General features: G+C 38.8%; 4 protein-coding genes across 4 annotated transcripts; 1 reads left to right on the plus strand and 3 right to left on the minus strand.

Moving 5' to 3' along the window:
- Positions 1 to 238: 238 nt before the first annotated feature.
- On the minus strand, positions 239 to 7,183 carry LOC140789057 (DEAD-box ATP-dependent RNA helicase 3, chloroplastic-like). The gene is made up of 10 exons (XM_073138657.1): positions 6,554 to 7,183; positions 5,843 to 5,976; positions 5,335 to 5,749; positions 5,019 to 5,117; positions 4,143 to 4,367; positions 2,737 to 3,114; positions 2,293 to 2,436; positions 2,034 to 2,129; positions 1,679 to 1,941; positions 239 to 769 (listed from the first exon to the last, which is right to left on the minus strand). Exons 1-10 carry the CDS (start codon positions 6,989 to 6,991, stop codon positions 700 to 702), a joined length of 2,262 nt encoding a protein of 753 aa, XP_072994758.1. The 5' UTR covers positions 6,992 to 7,183; the 3' UTR covers positions 239 to 699.
- Positions 7,184 to 9,143: 1,960 nt separating this feature from the next.
- On the plus strand, positions 9,144 to 14,218 carry LOC140789059 (uncharacterized). Its single transcript, XM_073138660.1, has 6 exons — positions 9,144 to 9,688; positions 10,981 to 11,054; positions 12,295 to 12,444; positions 12,611 to 12,896; positions 13,095 to 13,328; positions 13,419 to 14,218. Exons 1-6 carry the CDS (start codon positions 9,542 to 9,544, stop codon positions 13,785 to 13,787), a joined length of 1,260 nt encoding a protein of 419 aa, XP_072994761.1. The 5' UTR covers positions 9,144 to 9,541; the 3' UTR covers positions 13,788 to 14,218.
- A 72-nt stretch (positions 14,219 to 14,290) lies between these two features.
- Positions 14,291 to 15,547, minus strand: LOC140789150 (pentatricopeptide repeat-containing protein At1g31790). Its single transcript, XM_073138756.1, has one exon. The coding sequence runs from the start codon at positions 15,545 to 15,547 to the stop codon at positions 14,291 to 14,293; it is 1,257 nt and encodes a 418-aa protein (XP_072994857.1).
- Positions 15,548 to 18,003: 2,456 nt separating this feature from the next.
- Positions 18,004 to 19,558, minus strand: LOC140789060 (uncharacterized). Its single transcript, XM_073138661.1, is given in 2 exon segments — positions 18,004 to 18,502; positions 18,505 to 19,558. Coding segments are annotated over 2 exon segments (1,212 nt in total). The 5' UTR covers positions 19,472 to 19,558; the 3' UTR covers positions 18,004 to 18,257.
- Between the last annotated feature and the right edge of the window lie 105 nt (positions 19,559 to 19,663).

The following is a 19,663-nucleotide window of genomic DNA, read 5'->3' on the forward strand; positions in this document are numbered from 1 at the left end:
AGATGGATTTATTCCTCTGATGAACCTCGAGGGTTATAATTTTGATATCATTGCAATGCCAGAATCATTATCACAATTCTTGATCATTGCTGTATCAATTATATTCTCAAAATGGCAACACTGTTCAATTATATTCTGAGTTCTCGCACATAGCAGATGTTCATCTTCGTGCTGCTTTCGCCTCTCGTTTAAACGCTTTCAACTTCTCAAAAAGTTTTTCCGATACATATTTCCACAGTAGCCAAAACAACACGTAAGCATATATTTAACTCAAAAGATAGAAACTAAGCATGAAAATATTCTGATGGCATTTGCCGATACAACATGGGTAATTGATTTCTATGCAGGTAGTGCAACATTCTACTAATACAAACCTTCAACTACAAAAGCAAAACAAAACATGAAAAGTGAAAAAATTCTTGAAGACCCATGATAAAACTAGTAGAAAGAGAACAAAAGCATCTGATTTATCTCCTTCAGACCTCAAACCTTTCCCAAGATACTTGCATTCGATAACGCAACAACATTCTCCAATCCCCTTGTCTGCCAGCATAACCTTGAATGAGCGAACAGCACTTCTAAAGAAGCAAGAATCACTTCTTCCTCCTCACATAGCTCTTGTCTGATCTCTGGAGAGGCCATTGAGCTTGAGAAAGTAGAGCATCTCCACAATTCAGAATGCTGGGATGTCTCTCCACTCTACTTGTTTGGGCAATCTGATGCTCGGTGCCCGGATCTGCCACAGTTGAAGCAAGCACCTCCAAAGCTTCTGTTACATTATAAGACACAAATTCAGAAACTTTCAGATAGAACAGTTCAATCATGTTTCTTTCTCTAAAATGACAAAAGTCAAAAGGTGTTAATTTGCTTAAGCAGCATTCAGTCAGATATAGATCTTCAAAAAGATCATCAAGTTCTTTTCGTCACATTAATTAAAACCATGGAACAATGCATTTTGCAAAATTCAACTACCAAATTCAATTGCGAGGTTCTTTTGTTCACCTTCGAAAGAAAACTGTACTAAGCAACTAAGTCAATTGAGATTTGGTGAAACTTTGTTTTTCTACTAATGAATTCACCATTTTATTCTTTGTCTGATTGCATCTGTTTGATTCAAAAAATGTAGATGGAAAGCTTGAGAACACAGAAGATGAAAATCACGATCCAAATCATCAACTAACTACAGTGAGAAACTACAGCTTTCACTTGTGATTGATTAAGGATTTTTAGATAAATTGATAGAAGCTTGGGGAAGGAATCAGAAGGTCAATATTTACAATGAAACAATTGAAATTATTGCAGTTTAAATTTTGCGAAAATCCAGAACATATAAGGTGATAACTAGTAAAACTAAGTGGCAAGATTCCATGAATCAGGATTCTTGACAATAAACTTACTGTGGGTTAATGGTAGTAGCCATAACCTATAGGTTCCATTATAACTTTAAAAAAAAATTAGAAGTACATTTAATAGATAAAATATATACAATCAAGTTAGAACTAAAATAGTGTCACATCTATTTATGCAATTTTTCCATATCATAGGCCCCGAGGAAAAGTTCTAGAGCTAAAACATTGTTTGGAGTTGGATATATTTTTTAAACCACTAATATCAATCTTAATATAGCATCACTACCTGATGATAACTTTGGGTTCAGTATAGTCAATATAAAGGTTACCTCTCCCTACTTCCAAAGGAAGATGCCCGGCTAGGTTTTCTACTCCCACTTAGCCAATCATCATCATTAGCATTTGATGACCTAGACCAACTATTGTCAGTTTTGAAGCTCCTTCCACCACGGCGAAACTTATCATCATTATCGGAGTACTGACCACCCCGGCTTATAGAACCTCTGGAACCACGACCCCTGGAACTTCTGTCCGAATTTGAAAACCGGCCATAATTGTCAGTAGAAGGAGCATCATCTTGCAATGCAGGCAGCTGCAGACAATAATATAAACATCAATAATAGAATTAATCACATCAGCAGTACTATTTGCCAATATATCTGAAAATAAAATCTGAAACACTACCTTTGTGATCCTGGATAAGGTATTTCCAGGTGGTAACTGTTTATTCAACAATTCTTTTGCAATTTCCTCAGGCAAATCAAAAACTGCTCCTTGGACCTGAAATAATGGACAATAAAAAGTAATTCCAGAAACCCTCTGGAAGTAGGCAAAATATGAAAAGAGATGGTTCCATAATGTAATTTAAAAGCATACAAACATATGTAAGATCATAAGAGAGGCATCAGCATCAGAACTTTTACATGCTCCGAAAAATACACACCTTTGCATCTGCCAGTAAGTGTATTTTGCCAACTTCATCAGCAGCAGCAGAATAAATGTCAGAAAGAAATCCAGTGACAGATCTTACAGAAAAGTAGCCTCGTGAACTTCCTGGTTCACGTTTTAATTGTAGTGTTACCCATCCCTGCACAAGATACATGTACACTGAGAACATCATGTTTAAGTTTTTGACAGGCCACATGGTTCGTGGAAATTGTGTTACACAATTGTCAGTACAGTTTCCAACAACATTGAATCAAATAACATGAAGTCATGAAACTTTATGATTCAGTCTGAAGCAGTTAGCCTGGCCAGTTAGTTCTAGCTCGTATTTAATAAATTAGATCATAGTAAAAATGACTGAGTTTCTTAATTTATCACGTAGGCCCATCATTTCCAGAAATTGCATAAAGCCATACAAATTCTTAAGAATATGTGTTTTCACCTGCTCATGACTGATAAGAGAACGTGATGAAGGTGGTTGAGAAAATCCACTCAAATGTGCCAAGGCAGCAGCAAGGGCATTTGTTCCCAACTGTTCTGCCAATCTTTCAGCTGTTGGAAGGAAATATTGTATTGACTCTGGGTGCACACCCTGCAGAGTAGCAACAACTTGCTCTCCAGATGACTCCAATACCTCTTGCATCTGTGGAGGGCTTATGAACTCAAACTTGCATCCAACATCGCGCTCAAGAGATTTAACAGTCCTTCTCTGACTATTAGTGAACATCAAGATTGCATTGCCTACTTTTCCAGCACGTCCTGTACGACCAGACCGATGGACAAAAGTTTCTGGATCATTCGGAAGTTCATAATGAATAATCTGCACGAGAAGAGAGCTTTTCAGAACATTTGCTCATATAAAATAGGAAGGGCCATAAGAAAACTCAAAATGATCTTATTAACACTGAAATAAATGCATACATTCTTATGCATGGGAAAATCAAGTTAGGGATAGTGAAAATTTCAGGATGCTACCTTGCAATCTTGCAAGTATGAAGTGACTCACTCAGGGACCTGGAACTTTTTTCCTTTTGCTTTGAATTTATATTTTAACTTGGAATTATCAATGAAGGAATCATACTATTGAAAAGCCTGAACAAACAATACATATCATTACCAAATAGGGGCTTATATTCCACTCAAATTTTTAGTATTTAATTCTAGATAATTCTAGCAATAAACTGTGAAATACGTTAGGAAGGCTTAGGTGTGGAATTAGTCACTTAGATGCAAACGGAAGAGTGAAGTTATCATAAAGGCCAACAGGCAGTGGAGTTATCATCGAAAACTACTTTGCAAGCCAACAGAATGGCAATGCATAATAGCAAGACCTTAATAGTTAATACATGAACTAAGAAGATTTAAATTTGTCTAATTTATAAAGCTTCAAATTGGACAGTTTTTTTCCAAGCTATCATGGTGTTCAGAACTAGAAAAGTAACAGTTTCCCCAGATGAATATCAGCTTCGCTTGTCAAATGAAATGCATCAAACAAAAGTTTACAAGTCTAAACATATGTTGCACATTGATCACTACATCTTGAATGAGTCCTGCTGTGGAATATGATACGTGAAGTATTTGATGGCATTAGAAAGAAATAAAACTTGACATTCCTATAGCCTGAAAGAGAGAGAGTATTGTTATGAGGTATGACAGGTTTTTTATGGCAAAAACAGATGAAGTAACAATAGAATAAAGGCACATTATTACTTGAAAGAAAGAGAGTGTTGTTATGAGGTACGGCAGGTTTTTTATGGCAGAAACAGATAAGATAACGATAGAATAAAGTTATAAATATATTAGCATGCCTATGAAATCTATAAAAACAATGAAATTGCAAGGACCTACCAAATCAACATTAGGTATATCAAGACCACGAGCAGCAACATCAGTTGCAACAAGCACTGTAAACTTTCCCTGGCGAAAGCCATTTAATGTTCTCTCTCGCTGATGTTGAGATATATCACCATGAAGTGCCTCAGATGCTATACTGTTAGATAATGACATTGATACCTCATCAGCATCTCGTTTTGTCTGGGTGAAAACAATGGTCTTTCCACCCTTTGCATATACCTGGCAAAGAAAAATCATGCTTTAAGACAATTATTTTAATGTTACACAAACAAGAATAGGAATTGTGAACCATCCCATAAAAAAAGCTTCAGGTCCTTTCTCCTTACTAAGTATCAAACTCGATATATCTTTGCCTAAGAGCCTCACAAGTTGAATGGGCAAATAATGAAATAAAGTAACAGATAATAATTAACAACACATCCTCGTTAAAAGGGTACTAGCAAACAATACAAATTAGAAATTCTGATGGATGTAAACAGAAAAGGCAGGAAAAGATAAGACTGTAATGTACTAAGGGAATAGGTGGTAAACTAATTCCCTTAATCTTTTCCAAAGAATCAGAAAGGAAAACCGAGCGAGGAAAGAACTACAGACTCTTAGGCTGATGGAGACCCTTATACGCTAAACTTTAAAAAAAAATGCAGGCAAATATGCAAAACCAATTAACGTATCAGCTTCTCAATTGACAAGATAGAATCATTAACTTTTGAAGATATTCGTTAATTTCTTTCTATCAACAAAAAAAATATAAGTTGATGATGTAGCTTTAGCAGTAGATATATCTATCATCCATATTGGAAGTTTGAAACCATAAGAAAAATTGGAACTTTCATAATATGATAGAATGTTCATGAGCTACATTACACATACCGTGATTATGTCAGTGAGGATTGTTCGCTTTGAAGTTGCAGTTGTTGGTAAAGCATAAAGTTTAATTCCTTCTGCAAGCTTTTCCTCTTGATTGCCGACCTAAGTGAAACATATGCATGAAATTAATTGAAAAACTTATTTGTGAACTGTAGGGAAAAAGTGAACAGTCATACATTTGTTCATAATTATATTATAAGCATATATGTACAAAAGCATATGTATATATAAGCATAAGAATGAAGCACATAGGCAATTTTATAGCACAAGGGATTGTAAGCGAGATAGAAGCTAAAAGAAGAGAAGGTTTGGAAGATACCAAGTCAATTGTCAGGGGATCCTTTAGGTACTTCCTAGCCAATTTGTTCACCCAAGCAGGCATTGTTGCAGAGAAAAGCATACTCTGTCGTCGTGAGGGCAGTTTCTGTAATATTACTTCAACATCCTCCTCAAATCCAACAGCAAGCATCTGATCAGCTTCATCAAGAACCAGATACTCAACTTCTCCCAATTGAAGACTATTGCTACCAATCAAGTCAATCAGTCGACCAGGCGTTCCCACAACAACATCAACACCACGAGAGAGAGCATTTTGTTGGGTATTATATGAAACTCCTCCATAAACACAAACAGTGCTAAGATATGGTGCTGACTCTTTGATTTCCTTCTCAACTTGCTTCGCTAACTCCCTAGTAGGTGCAAGGACCAACACTCGAGGAAGACGACCTGATCGTCTAAGGTAAATAAAATGAAAAATGATACAAATTAGAAGTGTAAGTGCTTAATGATGCAAAGGAGTGTGTGAATGCATAGTGAGCAACTAGAACCTCATGCTTTTCCCTCCATCCTCCTCACTAAGTCGTTTAATGATGGGAATTCCAAAGGCCAGTGTCTTCCCAGTTCCCGTCTTTGCTCGTGCAATCAGATCGCGGCCTTCAAGAGCAGGAAGCAACACAGCCCTCTATTGAAAGTACAGAAAGTCATGAGTAACCCTTGCAGGAGCAAGTAAATACCAGATATTCAAAAATATCAAACTATGGGATTATTTAGCATTGTCGGTGTTCATTATTCATATGTCTAAAACTTTACATATATAGAAAAACGGAAGCAGAGGCATAAACACATTTGGCCGGAAAGTTTATGCATGGAAACTTACAGGCACAAAGTTGTGCTCCAAATTATGCTTACTTACTGATAAAAAGGAGTTATCTACTAATTAAAATAATGTTGTTTTACTCATAACCAGCAGAGAGGAAAAGGGAACACTTGGTTGTAAAAAAGTGAAACTTTCAGGTACTATAGACACTGAACATTTATTGGAGGAAGAATTCCATCTCCAAACCACTCCCACTCGCCTAAATTCACTCAATTTGCAATAAATGAAGAATTTTTCCCTCCATTATCTCTTATCATTACCCGTCACTTTCGTTCCTCACTCCATTTTATTAAAAAAACCACTCTTTTAAAGCACAAAACAACCCTAGCATCTGTAACTCCCATTCTTTGCAACCAAACGACGTTCTCCTTAAGAATTGTACCTGAATAGGGAAAAGACTAGTAATCCCACGCTTCTCGAGTGTATCAACGAGCTGTTTCGGCAACCCCAGACTGGCAAGGGCGAGCTCTTCCTCGTCCCCGCCAAAGCTCTCCTCATCCTCCTCCGACTCGAGTTCATACGAATCGCTCTCGTCCTCCTCGTTCTCTTCCTCGTCCTCAAGGGATGACTTGGAGAAGACGCCGCCGATGCCCTTGAAGGCCTCCTCGCTAAGGATGGAGTTGGGGGAGGCGACAGCGGAGGCGACGAGCAAACGGAGCTGGGAATTCCTCAGCCTCGACCTCCTCGGAGAGAAGCGGCAGTAGACGAGGCCTAGACCTAGGTGAGGCTTCTCGGAGGAGGAAGGAGAAGGGAGAGCTCTTGTAGATAGCTCTAGAGACGGCGAGAGGAAGAGGGAAGAGACGGCAAGGAGGGAAGCCATGGCTTCGAACTCTTTGAGGAGGCGAAGAAGATGGAGGAAGGAGGAAGGAGGAAGGAGGATGAGGAAGGATTCGATAAGGCCGGCTGCTTGTAGGAAATGAATGGCCTTACGAACTTCCACCTCGGTTGTTGCAGAGCCCTTTGTAGATAGGACTCCAGGAGAGAGAGAGTGAGAGAGAGACAGAGAGAGAGAGGGTTTAAGGAAAAGGTGAAAGAGTGATATATATAATGGCGATAAGGGATTTATCATTTCTCACCCCCTATAATCCAAATATTACATTATTCATTTAGACCCTTGAGATTTTCAAGCAGATACACTGAATAGTGTTTCTGTGATCTAGTAAAAGTATTTGGAGTTGTATTTATTAAAATAAATAAATAATAAACTGTAGCGAGTCGTATTTGTCTATGATAGAGAGGTAAATGGTTTGGAATCCTCTCGTAGAGACCTATTCTTTGAGAGGGTTTGTTTAATTATCTAATATATATAAGAAGATTGATGTTACAAATCAGATCTGGATTGATCTAGATATAAAAAAATTATGAGAATTTTTGTGATGGTAACCTCATTAATTATGGATCTAATAATTTTAGTTTCACGTAAATCAGATGTCGACATGAAAAGATAAAAATAAAACGGTGAACATAGGTAGGTCATAAAGGATAGATCGATAAATATCCGACGTTTTGACGGTCGTCGGAGTGTAGCGGATGGCCAAGAATGGTGGTGGACGGCTATAGAGTAGGGTGGCTAGTGGAAAAATATGGTGCCCAATATTTAAAAACTTAAAATGATTATATGGTTACGATCTACTCTGAGAAAGATAAAGATAATCTAACAACTACGGTAAAAAATAAGACACAATAATAAAAACAGCTCAACTCAATTTTCATTCCATGATTATTATACCAAACTTATTTATAAGAGTAGAAATCTTAGCGGATCGGATCCAAATTATTCAATTTATTTAAAATTTAAAATAATAAGATAAAGCTAATTAACTCACTTGACTTAACTCGACTTAACCCACGTAATCAGATCGTAACAATTGACTCTTTTATCTAATGTATAATAATGTTTGAGCTCGTAATCTATTAAAATTATAAAACTAGAAAAACATAAAGTAAAGTCCTAAATTAATAAAAGAAATATTGTAAAAAAATGTTATTGAATTCTTTTGGCAGCTATGCACATTTGACGACCGTGATTACAACTAGAGCGAATGTGGTCATATAATTATCGAATGCTAGCAAACAATGTGTTCGATGTACATCTAATAATACACTCAAACTAATCCGTAATAGATTCGGTTCACACATAATCTCAATCCATCTATATTTTTGAGCCACTTTGCTTGATGATGATAATGAGTCAATTTTGAGCTAACATTTTGATCTTATTGAACACAATAAAATAGTATTAAATAAGCGAGTTTATCTTGAACAAAATTTGGAAGGGGAACATGAGTTGTTCACGGAAAAATAAGCTAAGATTAATCATAATCTATCTAAGAAAAAAAAAAAAAAAAAAAAGAAATTATATGAGTTCATTAAGAGGTAATTCTTATACTACCTTGCTAATCAAAGTTTGGATGATTTCTTTTCCATATATATTTTTAATGAACAGTTGACATATCTGATCATGAAGACATGATTTGTAAACGGAATTTGAAAAAGTGGCAATTTTTAAAAAAAAAAATTAATAATAATAATAAAAAGAGAACATAGTTTCCTTCTTAGATCTGCTGCAATAATCATTTAAATGCCAAGTCAACCCTTTGGTGATATTTTATCATAGACCATCAAAAGTATCTATCATATCCACAACCAAAAGAGTATAGATTTGTTGTTTTCCAACTCAGGTACATTATTAGTATTCAATTATCCATTAAATTGGGCATCACACAAATAATTTGGGGTCTTTGGACTTGTTGACAGCCAAAGATGCCAGAATCTTAGATACCAAGCTGTAAAAATTACCATTTCAAATTCTATATTTCTAATAGTTAATAACTTAATCTTAGTGAATGTCAACCAAAAACATATTAATGAGAGGCTAATTATTCAAATTTTTTTCTACATTTTAGAATTAATGGATACCCTTAATTAATACTAACTATTAAGTTGTTTATCATTAAGGGGTTTCTTTCTTTAGTCTGGTTGGTTCCAAGAGAGCCCTTTCCAATTCTAGTCGTTCCTCCTCAACCAAGACGACATTTTTCGTCGACCAACTCATCCAAATCCAACGCGCTCACTCTCCTCCAAAGCCGCCATTTCCATTCATTCCCTTCTCTCTCGCACGCAATCACTGTTTACTCCTCTCCTCTCCCCAAATCGCGATTTTGATCTCGTAACCAATCCCCAATCGACCAAATCCATCCCGCTTCCCACTTTAAAGTCCCGATCTCGGCTGTGAGCGAGGCGATTAGGGTTTGCTTCTCTTCTTCTCAATTCCATGGGTCGTGCCAAGTCAAAGGCGAGGAGGAGTTAGAAGGGCGATACTTTTGTTACTTACTTGAATTGTATTGTTTGTTGTTTGTGATCGATCTCGATGGCGCCTATTATTTATGTGGCCATCGCGTTCCCGTGCTCGGTTGGGGCGATAGTGGTGGCGCTGCTCCATATCTACAGGCATCTTTTGAATTACACGGAGCCCACGTACCAGCGGTTCATTGTTCGGATCATCTTCATGATTCCGGTATTGCTGCTATAATTTTTCTTGACTTGCTGACAAAAATGTGATTTTGAATCTTGAAACAATCTGATTCTTGTGGAACTAGGGGGCCAGGAATGAAGTTAGCGGATGCTAATATATTTGTGTTATTAGGTTCTTGGAACTGCAAACAATTTTGACATCATAGGAAATTTATAGCAAACAATTTTGCAAGCATAGTAGACAATTTTATATTTTTATTTTTTTGCCAGAAATCTATGTCAATATTATCACCACGAGCACTTGAGAAATTTACTTAACTCACTACAAGTGGATTTGGAGCAGGGCAGGGTTGTGAGAGGACATCTAAGTCATAGCCTTACCGTCGTTACAAAAGAAATGATTTCCATGGCTTGAACACATGAGACCTTTGGATTTAAGGGCATGTTTGTCTTACTGTCACACTAAAAGATACTCTCTTCATCGCATCTAGAGTTCATGGAAGTTGTAAATAACTTTGGCATCATTGTAAAGTATACTTCTTGTGGAGTAAAAGGATATTAAATAGTAAATAATGGTCTATTTACATAAATGAAAGTCAGTAGTAAAGTAATAACATAAGTAATGTCATACCCATCTCTCTGAAATAAGATTTCATGAAACAGCTAGATAATTTTGGTTAGCATGGTGACCCACTGTTACTGTACAGCGAATTCTACTTGAAAAGAACAAATGTTCATAAACTTTAACAATGTGTCATCTTTGCAAATGGAAGAAGCTCTGTAGTAAATGGAAACGTAGAATTGTAAACAAGTCAGTAAACAATTATTGGGGTCTGTTTTGAAGATACTGAATGAGGCAATAGGTGAACTTATTAGAAAAACTAAGCAAGAAGCAGACTTGTCAAATTAGTATTTTTAGGCATTAGTGCACATTGTCTGCACTATCCTTGCTCTTTTGTGATTACATGTGTGATGCACATGGCAAAACCTACCATGAAGTAGTCTTGATTTGGCAATTAGCAATGCAGATCAATCCCTGGTGTATCACCTTGTATATGTTCATTAGAAATGTTGCAATCCTTTTTGTGACTAGGAACTAAGAAGCATTAGAAATTTGGAATTCAAGTAGAGGAGTCTGAAAATGAAGAGAACTAAGTTAATTTGGACATATATTGTAAAATCTTATGATTAGTGTTCAATAAAGATAAACTATCAACAAGCATTTGGTTGACATAAATGATAGGGGAAAAAATTTTGTTCATGATTTTTTAAATTTATTTTTAAGCATGTTTTGCTTCATAGTTTCTTTTCAATCATATTATATTCTTTTGGCAGGTCTATGCAGTGATGTCTTTTTTATCACTTGTCCTACGTGGCAGCTCAATTTACTTCAATTCAATTCGGGAAGTGTAAGTTTATTGATCAATTAAGTTCATGTTAGAAATTTATTCCTGGTTTTGGGTAATGAGTATGCATATGGTATAATTTTCATATGTTCTTTATACTTCTGTTCAACCCGTAGGCAGAACATTACTAAAGCAAGAGTATGGATGTGTTGCAGCAATTCCTAGATAATTGTAGCTTATATTTCATCTATTTTAATGATTTATGAGTTTAAAACCTAGTAAAGAAAAAAAAAAAGGGACGACACCATGAGTGCTACTTTCTCATTGTTAAAATATCCACAAATGTTGGTTATTATGCAGATTAGGTACACCCCCTAACCTGACAAAGGTGATGCACTGATAGTCTGTGAAGTTGATCAACCATGATTCTTCTTGTTTCTTCTATCATAGTAGTATCTAAGTGGGCAATAGAATTGAATCCTCCCCTTCCATTAGAACAAGCATGCAATGAACGAAGCTGTTCCAATTTGGAGTATGTACCCCCATTACTGGATAAGCTTTATCTGTAATTCAAAATCGCAATTCCAAAGGGCATGATGGAAAGGCTTATCCTCACAGTGACAGACTGCCTATTTTGTCACCTTGCAACAGAAGAACCAACATGACCATCTTTAGCTCGCTAAACTGGAGTTCTAGTGATTACTTTTATGCCCCCTCTAGCCCCTGAGGTGATGTCTTCATTGAAACCACTGCCACACAACATCTGTCTGGGGAATGCCTATTGAAGCTTTAGCTGAAAATAAGAGTCAAAGGATAACTTTTGTGATTAAGTATTAACACCATGCCATTTCTTCAGGGTTTTGATGCTCATCTGCTTTTCTTTAGGTATGCATACCGATGGTTGTAATCACGTTAACTATTTGAATGCGGTAATTTGATAAAATATGTGGCTATTTCTCCTGTATTTCTCTCTCTAAAAATGGGTCAATATTATCATTACTGAATATCTTATTTCAGTCTACTGTAATAACTAGTATATTTTCTTTCAATTCTATTAAGACCAACAATTTGAGAATGTTCCTTTCCACTCCTTTGTCCCGAGGGAAATGTTCTGCAAAATAACACGTTAACCTATATCTTTTTTCCGTTTTTTTAAGCATGTTTTTCTTGGTATCTAATATTGGCGGTATACATTCAATTGTGTTTATAGTAAAGCATTAATAGTGGAATAATTGAAGAAGTCTTGAACTCTTTCAAAATATTTCATGGAAATTGTTTTGATGTTTTTATTTACTTCTTCCAGCTACGATGCTTGGGTAATCTATAATTTCCTTTCTCTCTGCTTGGCATGGGTGGGAGGCCCAGGTGCTGTGGTGCTAAGTTTGAGTGGTCGAGTTCTTAAGCCATCTTGGCTACTGATGACATGCTGTTTTCCATCTATTCCTCTTGATGGGTATGTAAATACTTCAGAAAACCTACTTGATATGTCATTATGTTGTTAGCGGCGATATTACATGTCAGATTATCTCATGTGAGAAAATCTGCTGAAGCATTTGCTCTCCATAAATTCCATGATGTTTACACATTCTGAACCAGCAAACCTGTTTGTCATTGAGCAGGCGTTTCATACGGAGGTGCAAGCAGGGCTGTTTGCAATTTGTGATACTTAAGCCTATTTTGGTTGTGATTACCTTTATACTCTATTCAAAAGGAAAATATGAAGATGGAAACTTTAGTGTGAACCAGTCCTATCTTTATATCACAATCATCTATACTCTCTCATACACTATGGCACTATATGCTCTAGCCTTGTTCTATATGGCATGCAGAGATCTGCTTCGGCCATTCAATCCAGTTCCAAAGTTCATTATGATCAAATCAGTTGTTTTTCTTACGTACTGGCAGGTATCCATCTACCTTCTCTCTTTTTTCTGGCATATTTTTGAAGATTTCTGTCATCTGCTTCATGCACAATTGTTCCACTTAGTAGTTTAGCTTTCAGGGTGTGTGGTTAGCAAGTGAAACTACTTTTAACTTGGAAAATAAACTTCATCAGTATTGCTTTATTCTTGTGCTGAGGATTGAAACCTATCTATTCTGTAGGGTGTTCTGGTTTTTCTCGCTGCCAAGTCTAAATTGATAAAGAATGCTGAAGATGCTGCTGATTTTCAGAACTTCGTGTTGTGCATTGAGATGCTTGCAGCTGCTGTTGGTCACTTGTATGCCTTCCCTTACAAGGAATATGCAGGTGCTAAAATTGGTGCGTCAGGTGGTTTCAGGGAAAGCCTTCTACATGCTTTGAAATTCAATGATTTCTACCATGACACAGTTCATCAGGTGAGCATTGCAGTATGCTGTTATGTTGACCTAATATGACTAGTAATTCGCTGTCTTTCGCATAGTCTGACAAGTTTTATTGTGATACAGTTTGCCCCTACTTATCATGATTATGTGCTTTACAATAACAATGAGGGTGATGATGGAGCGAGAAAGTATCGAGCCCGCACTTTTGTGCCAACTGGGCAGGAGATGGATACTGTGAGGAGGAACAAACAAATGTTTGCTGGCAGGGTTGATGACATAAAATTGTCAAATGTCTCCACATCCAGTTCCAACAGTCCTGAGACGTCAACTAGTTTTCCGAACAATGCAGATCTGGAAGCGATCAAGTCTTCTTTACTTAAGGAAAGTGCTGTTACTTCTGCACGGCCATATGATCTCTCAGCACTGATTGACACAGATTTGTCACATTACCCAGCTAAGGTTCCTTCTGTTGATGATTCAAGCAAACACTGATCTTTTATACTAGTGATTTCGTTGGTGAAATGAAGATCTGATGAAAAGCTAAGCTGGGATGTATTGTATTCCTGTTGATCTCTGATGAACTTATCTAGAAACCATGTCAATATGCTTGCCAATATGATTGTTTGAGAGATCAAGAATCACACTCGTGTATATCTGTATCGATTCAGTTCGCTCATCGGTCCAAATTAATGAAGTGACTTTCTCTTTGTAGCATAACATTTCCTATGGAAAGGGCTTGTTCCTTTCATTCATTATTTGCTGCCAACTGGATATACTTTTATTGTCATATGAAGAGAAACAAAGTGGCTGTTGCTTGGTGCAGCTAACTGTATAAATGATATGTTCACAGATAACTTTACCTTAAAAGTTATTGTCATAACTTGGAATGGTTGCAATTTAAACTTTGTACGGTATTTGTTCAAGTTTTTTTTTTTCTTTTGCTATTAGTTTGCCTGTACAACTGTACAATGTTGGTATAATTTTGTCAGTTCAACTCACACAGCACAGGCCATCTTAACTTCATCAATCATCGATTCTGGAGGATGTATTCCAGTAGCCTTCATCTCATACAACACATCCACAGCCTCCTCCAAGCATCCACTGCGAGAATATCCAGTGAGCAACGCATTCCAGCACACAGTATCTCGCAGCTCTCTGATCAACTCGAACGACCTCCTTGCCTCCATGGATAGCCCATGTTTGGAGTACATACGAACCAGACTGCTCCCCACAAACTGATTCGAGTCCATCCCAAGCTTGACGGCATTGGCATGGATTTGCCTACCTGTCTGGCCGCCGTCTCCCACTCCGGCACAAGCTGTGAGAATGCTCGAGACCGCAAAGCAGCTCCTCTTACCTGATCTCGCCATTTCCCTGAAGACAACGATAGCCTCGTCGAATCGGCCTTCTCTGCAATACCCCGTGATCATGCATGTCCAAGCGTTCTGTGAAGAAAGTGACATTCTATCAAACAATTGTTGGGCCATGTCCTGGCGGCCAACCATGCCGTAGAATTGCATCAATGAGCTTCCAACGTCGCCAGAAACGGCCGCATCCATCCCAAACGCCTTCACGAGGAGCCCGTGAAGTTGTTCGCCTGATCGCAGCTCTCGCCCCCGAGCACATGACTGGAGAATTGCGATGGTCGTATCCAAATTCAGAACCCCGTCCAACTCCGCACGCATTTCGACAAATAGCTGCATTGCTTCGCCGCAGCAAGCGGAACATGCGGCAATCACGGTGCCCCACGAAATCTCGTCTCTAACAGGCATTTCGTCGAACAGTTTTCGCGCGTCCTGGGACGCACCGCACGCCGCGTACATAAGCAACAGGCGGTTGGCGAGGAGAAGGCCAGGAAGGCTGCGACGAGATTCCGCGATGTGGGCGTGAATCTTGGCACCTTCGGCAGCGTCCTCGGATTGTGTGCACTCCTTGACGAGGGAGATGTAGAGCTCTTCGTCGACGGGGACTCGAAGGGCGTCCATGAGAAGAAGGACGTCGCTGGGGTTGTTGTTCTGCTCCTCCTCCTCCTCCTCCTCCTCCTCGTCCAAGTAATCTCTTCTTCGTGAGTTGGGGGTCGAGGTTGTGGTGGTGGTGGGAATGATAAGAGGGAGGTGTGCGTTCTTTGAAGAGGAAGAAGGGAGTTGGGGGCGTCGGAGAAGAACTGGTAGAGATTGGACTGATGGTTCCGGTCGTCTTCTCGAATGCCTCCATCTCGTCGGTGCGTGCGTCGTCGTTGCTCCGGTGGCCATGTTGCTGAGTTACTCCTCACAAAGTCACAAGAGATGCCTTTTGCTTCATTTCATATTTGTTGCTATCCATGGACGTATGATAATTAATAATAAAACAGGAGAGCTAAATGCTTCACTTGGTTCTTATCAGGGCTAAAACATTAATTATAGCCTTAGTTATGCCTCTCTCTTTTTTTGTTACCATTATTTGTAGCATAGTAGATTAACTTTAGTCCACGTCGATGCCGCGTAGGCTTGCCGATTAAAATCGCTATTCGAGATAATAATTTTTGTTTAATAAAAATTGCTAACTCGATGAATGATTTTTAGTACCTTTAGCATCTAAGTATACAAATCACTCGTTCATTTGAGCGATTTATATAATACTTACTAAGAATCGCTCACAAAAAAAAAAAAAACAATTTAATATATTAAATAAAATTATTATTTTAGACATCAACTTTTGTAAGGTATACATATTATCGTAAGTGGTTTTCATGTGGACTAAAACTCAACTAGTTAAAGTAAAAATGTTTGACCTTGGATAGATACATTGTATAACAGTAAAAAACTCCTTCAAATAGTACTACTAGTTCGCAGCCATTTAGAAGTTCCTGGTATCACCTTAAAATTTCAAAATAGCACAATCCACCTTTAAATTTGTGAATGGATACGAAAATTATCACAAGAAGGAGATACTTCCCAATATTTCAATTACCTTCTAAGTAATAATACGATTGATATCTTGCAAAGGATATTTATGTACATCGCTTGGGTTCTCAAAGGAGAATATGTGCAAGGAGAAATGTGATATCTGAAAGCACACTTTACTGAGTCCATCTTAATTAATATCTTATTTCAAAGAAGGGAAACCAAACAAATAAAGGCAATAGGGACACTACCACGTTAATTTACAACTTGAAGACATGAAGTGCATCTCCTAATCCTTATAAGAACTTCAGAGTTTTTAGGGCACAAATTCCGAACACTTACTGATATCTTTTTTTCTTTTTGAGAAAACTCCTGATATCTTAATGTTTCAATCGTGTCAACAATAATCAAGCTAGCAAAAGGAATGTTTATAAGGGAAGAAAGCAATTATAAATGATGAAGCAGATGATATAGAAACAGCCTCTCAATTGTCGCCGGTTGTCTCAACCGGTATGCTAGACAGTAGAAGTAAACAGACATTCAAATTATAAGTACATAAGGTGCCAGTACATCCTGTCTGTAGACTCCTGATATTTATTATTAGTTTACCTTGCCAACTGCTAGCATATGCATCAAACAAAAGATTCTCCCGTTCTCCATTCCTTTGTATGGAAGCACAAGATTGAATGTCTATTAGTTAGATACATCTAGCATACTAATAGCAAACTTCTAAAATGAGAGGAAACATTTAACTGATCTGGGAAAGGTGATGGAGAAACAGATCAAAAGGAACTTCGAAGAATGTTATACATGATATAGAGTAGATTCTACAGACGGCGAGAAAAGGGTTTTGAAAGAGCCAAAACCCTCAACCATTAAATCACAGATCAATTTTACAGTTCTCCTTTTATTCTCAGTTCATAATCATGATTCAAATACTAACTCAAAAAAAAAAAAAAAAAAACCGATACTAAAAAATTCTCAAGCCCTTGAAGGGCAAATATTAGCTATATGGAAAAGAGTGGGACTACTGTGAAGATGGAATGGATCATAGGAAGATGAATAGAAAGACGAAAGGAGAAGAGAAGGTAAAGACAACTGCCCAAATAAGTGGCTCCTATTTCTTTGTTAACAAGCAAGTTGCTTACAAGAATCCTGAAGACAACTACCCAAGAAAATAGTTAAGAGAAAGTTAATTGAAATGAAAACAGGTAGGAGCATTTGTCTAGAGAAGCACCATTCTGTGAGATCAAATGAAGCGGCCTCGGAAGCAGGAACTAAGTGCTGCAGTAAGCCTTCACATAAGAGTATGCCTCTTCCTACACAGTGAAATAATGGCTACTACAGTTTGGATAGAACTACAAGATAATTATCAGACCAACACAAACATCCCATTGCTTGACTATTCTAGCATATCCAAAATGCTAGAAAGATGGTGACAGATCAGGCTTGTTAGATGAAGGTTGTCGAGACTCGAGAAATCCAAGATGAAACAAATCAATCAAACAATAGATCACCAAGCCAAGTAAAAGTAAGAAATTAACAAGTTAAATTATAAAGATAATGCCGTGGGACAAAATAAAGTTCAAGATAAAACATTGCTTAACCATGATATGTCTAAGAAGGAATTTGCATCAATAAGCACCAAGAGCAAACTTTGACAGCACCTCTGTAATTAACTGTCTTCTTCCTGGATAATGACAATTATCTTTTTCACTAATAATTAACCATATATAACTGGTAGTCAGAAATATGCACTAGACCAGAACTACATGAGAAATAGATTGGAACCTGCTTACAGTTTCAATTGCAAAATTGCATAAATAGGAAACAAAACAAAATTTCTGAGGTACAATCTCATTCAAAATCTTATCTCGCTGTTCAACATGGAGATAAGCTAGGAGAGAGAAGCTTATCCCTTGTTCAAAATCATGACTTCTTTTAATTGTTTTAGACAAATATGAACAAATTTGAGTCATTGCGTTAAGGTAAACTCAAAATGGATGCTTGGTTGTATTGCAGAAGGTAAAATTCTCCTACAAAGAATTAAACATAGCATACCATGGTTGATCGAAATCACTTAGAAGGGAAAACCTTTATGCTTGGTGGATCTCGACGATTCTGCCAACCTCCTCAACTCCTTAACCTTGTTGTAATACTCCATTAGCTCGGCAGCCGCATCCTCCTCATGGCATTGCACAAATGCCCGCAAGAACCGCGGCTCTCTCATCCGAATGACCTTCACCATCGAAAAGTCCTCCTTAATCTGCGGCCGGAGCCCCATTTCCCGCACCCGGACATCAACCAGATGCCGCGGCCTGAGCACCTTTCAAGATTGCAGTAAAGCAGCATTGGCTCATCGAGGACGATACTCGCCGGCAGCTTCATCGTCCCGAGGACGAACGTCATGTTCCGCTGCACCTTGTCGATGGAGAGGGTGAGGATGTTGGGCGTCCGGGCGAAGAGGGTCAAGACCTCGTCGGAGGAGAAGCCGAACTTCTCGAGATTGGCAATCTTCGCGCGGATGGTCTCAGGGCGGGAGACGGCGAGGATGGAGAGGGCGTATTTGTACATGGGATGGGAGGGAAGGAGGCGGGTGCGGCGGAGGAGGTCGAGCTTCTCGGAGTCGAGGGAGGAGCGGATGACGATGGTGGGGCGGGAGACGAGGAGGCGGCCGAGGGTTTGGGCATCGACGCCGTGGGAGGCGTAGAGGCGGACGCAGGGGAGGAGGGTCTGGTCGATGTCGTAGGTGAGGAGGGAGGGATTGCGGGAGACGGCACGGAGGAGGAGGTTGTGGTCGGCGGAGGAGGGGAAAAGGGTGGAGCGGAAGAAGGAGAGGCGGGGGAGGAGGAGGGAGGGGTAGAGTCTCGTGGAGAGGAAACGTGGGCGGCGAGCGATGATCTTGACGAGGTCAGAGGAGGAGATGCCGACAATGGAGCGGAGGGCGAGGAGCTTGGGTTGGAGGAAGGGGGGTTTAAGGCGGGAGAGGGAGGGGTGGCGGGAGAGGATCTGGGAGAGCTCCGACGAGGTGCAACCCCAACGGAGGAAGACCTCGGCGGCGGTCTTGGGTGGGTTGGTCTCGGATTCTCCGCCCTCTTCTTCTTCTTCTTCTTGTTTTGCTTCTGCTTCTGCTGCTTCTTCTACTTCTACTTCTACTCCATGAGATGGGATTGGTGATGTGGTTAACGGTGAGGTAAGAGGAGAAGAGGAGGAGAAGGTGATGGAGAGAATGGAGGCGAGGCGGGAGAAGCGAAGGAGGGAAATAAGAGGATACGTGGGTGCTGCTGCTCTCATGCCTGCTGCATTGTGTTCCGTAGATAAGATGTTCGACGAATTGCGCGTTAGTGCGGGATGGAGAGAGCTGCTGCCTTGGTACTCAGCCGTTGCCGCAGCACTAAAGCGCATGTATCGAATTGCAGGCGTTTTATTTGATTAAAAAACACAGTTTTTTACATAATAGCCACTGAAAAAGATTTAAATAAAATC

The sequence above is a fragment of the Typha latifolia genome, chromosome 5, assembly GCF_019914945.1.
Source record: "Typha latifolia isolate L0001 chromosome 5, TyphaL0001v2, whole genome shotgun sequence".
Taxonomy (NCBI): Eukaryota; Viridiplantae; Streptophyta; class Magnoliopsida; order Poales; family Typhaceae; genus Typha; species Typha latifolia.

Bases quoted from the DNA above. Each gene is read 5' to 3' on its own strand.
- LOC140789057 (XM_073138657.1), bottom strand. From the start codon at position 6,991: ATGGCTTCCCTCCTTGCCGTCTCTTCCCTCTTCCTCTCGCCGTCTCTA. The intron at 5,118-5,334 runs GTATCTTCCAAA...TGTTTCACTTAG, and splicing joins ATCCCCTGACAATTGACTTG to GTCGGCAATCAAGAGGAAAA. The intron at 4,368-5,018 runs GTATGTGTAATG...TTTCTTTGCCAG, and splicing joins TCCTCACTGACATAATCACG to GTATATGCAAAGGGTGGAAA.
- LOC140789059 (XM_073138660.1), top strand. From the start codon at position 9,542: ATGGCGCCTATTATTTATGTGGCCATCGCGTTCCCGTGCTCGGTTGGG. The intron at 12,445-12,610 runs GTATGTAAATAC...GTCATTGAGCAG, and splicing joins CCATCTATTCCTCTTGATGG to GCGTTTCATACGGAGGTGCA. The intron at 13,329-13,418 runs GTGAGCATTGCA...ATTGTGATACAG, and splicing joins ACCATGACACAGTTCATCAG to TTTGCCCCTACTTATCATGA.
- LOC140789150 (XM_073138756.1), bottom strand. From the start codon at position 15,547: ATGGCCACCGGAGCAACGACGACGCACGCACCGACGAGATGGAGGCAT.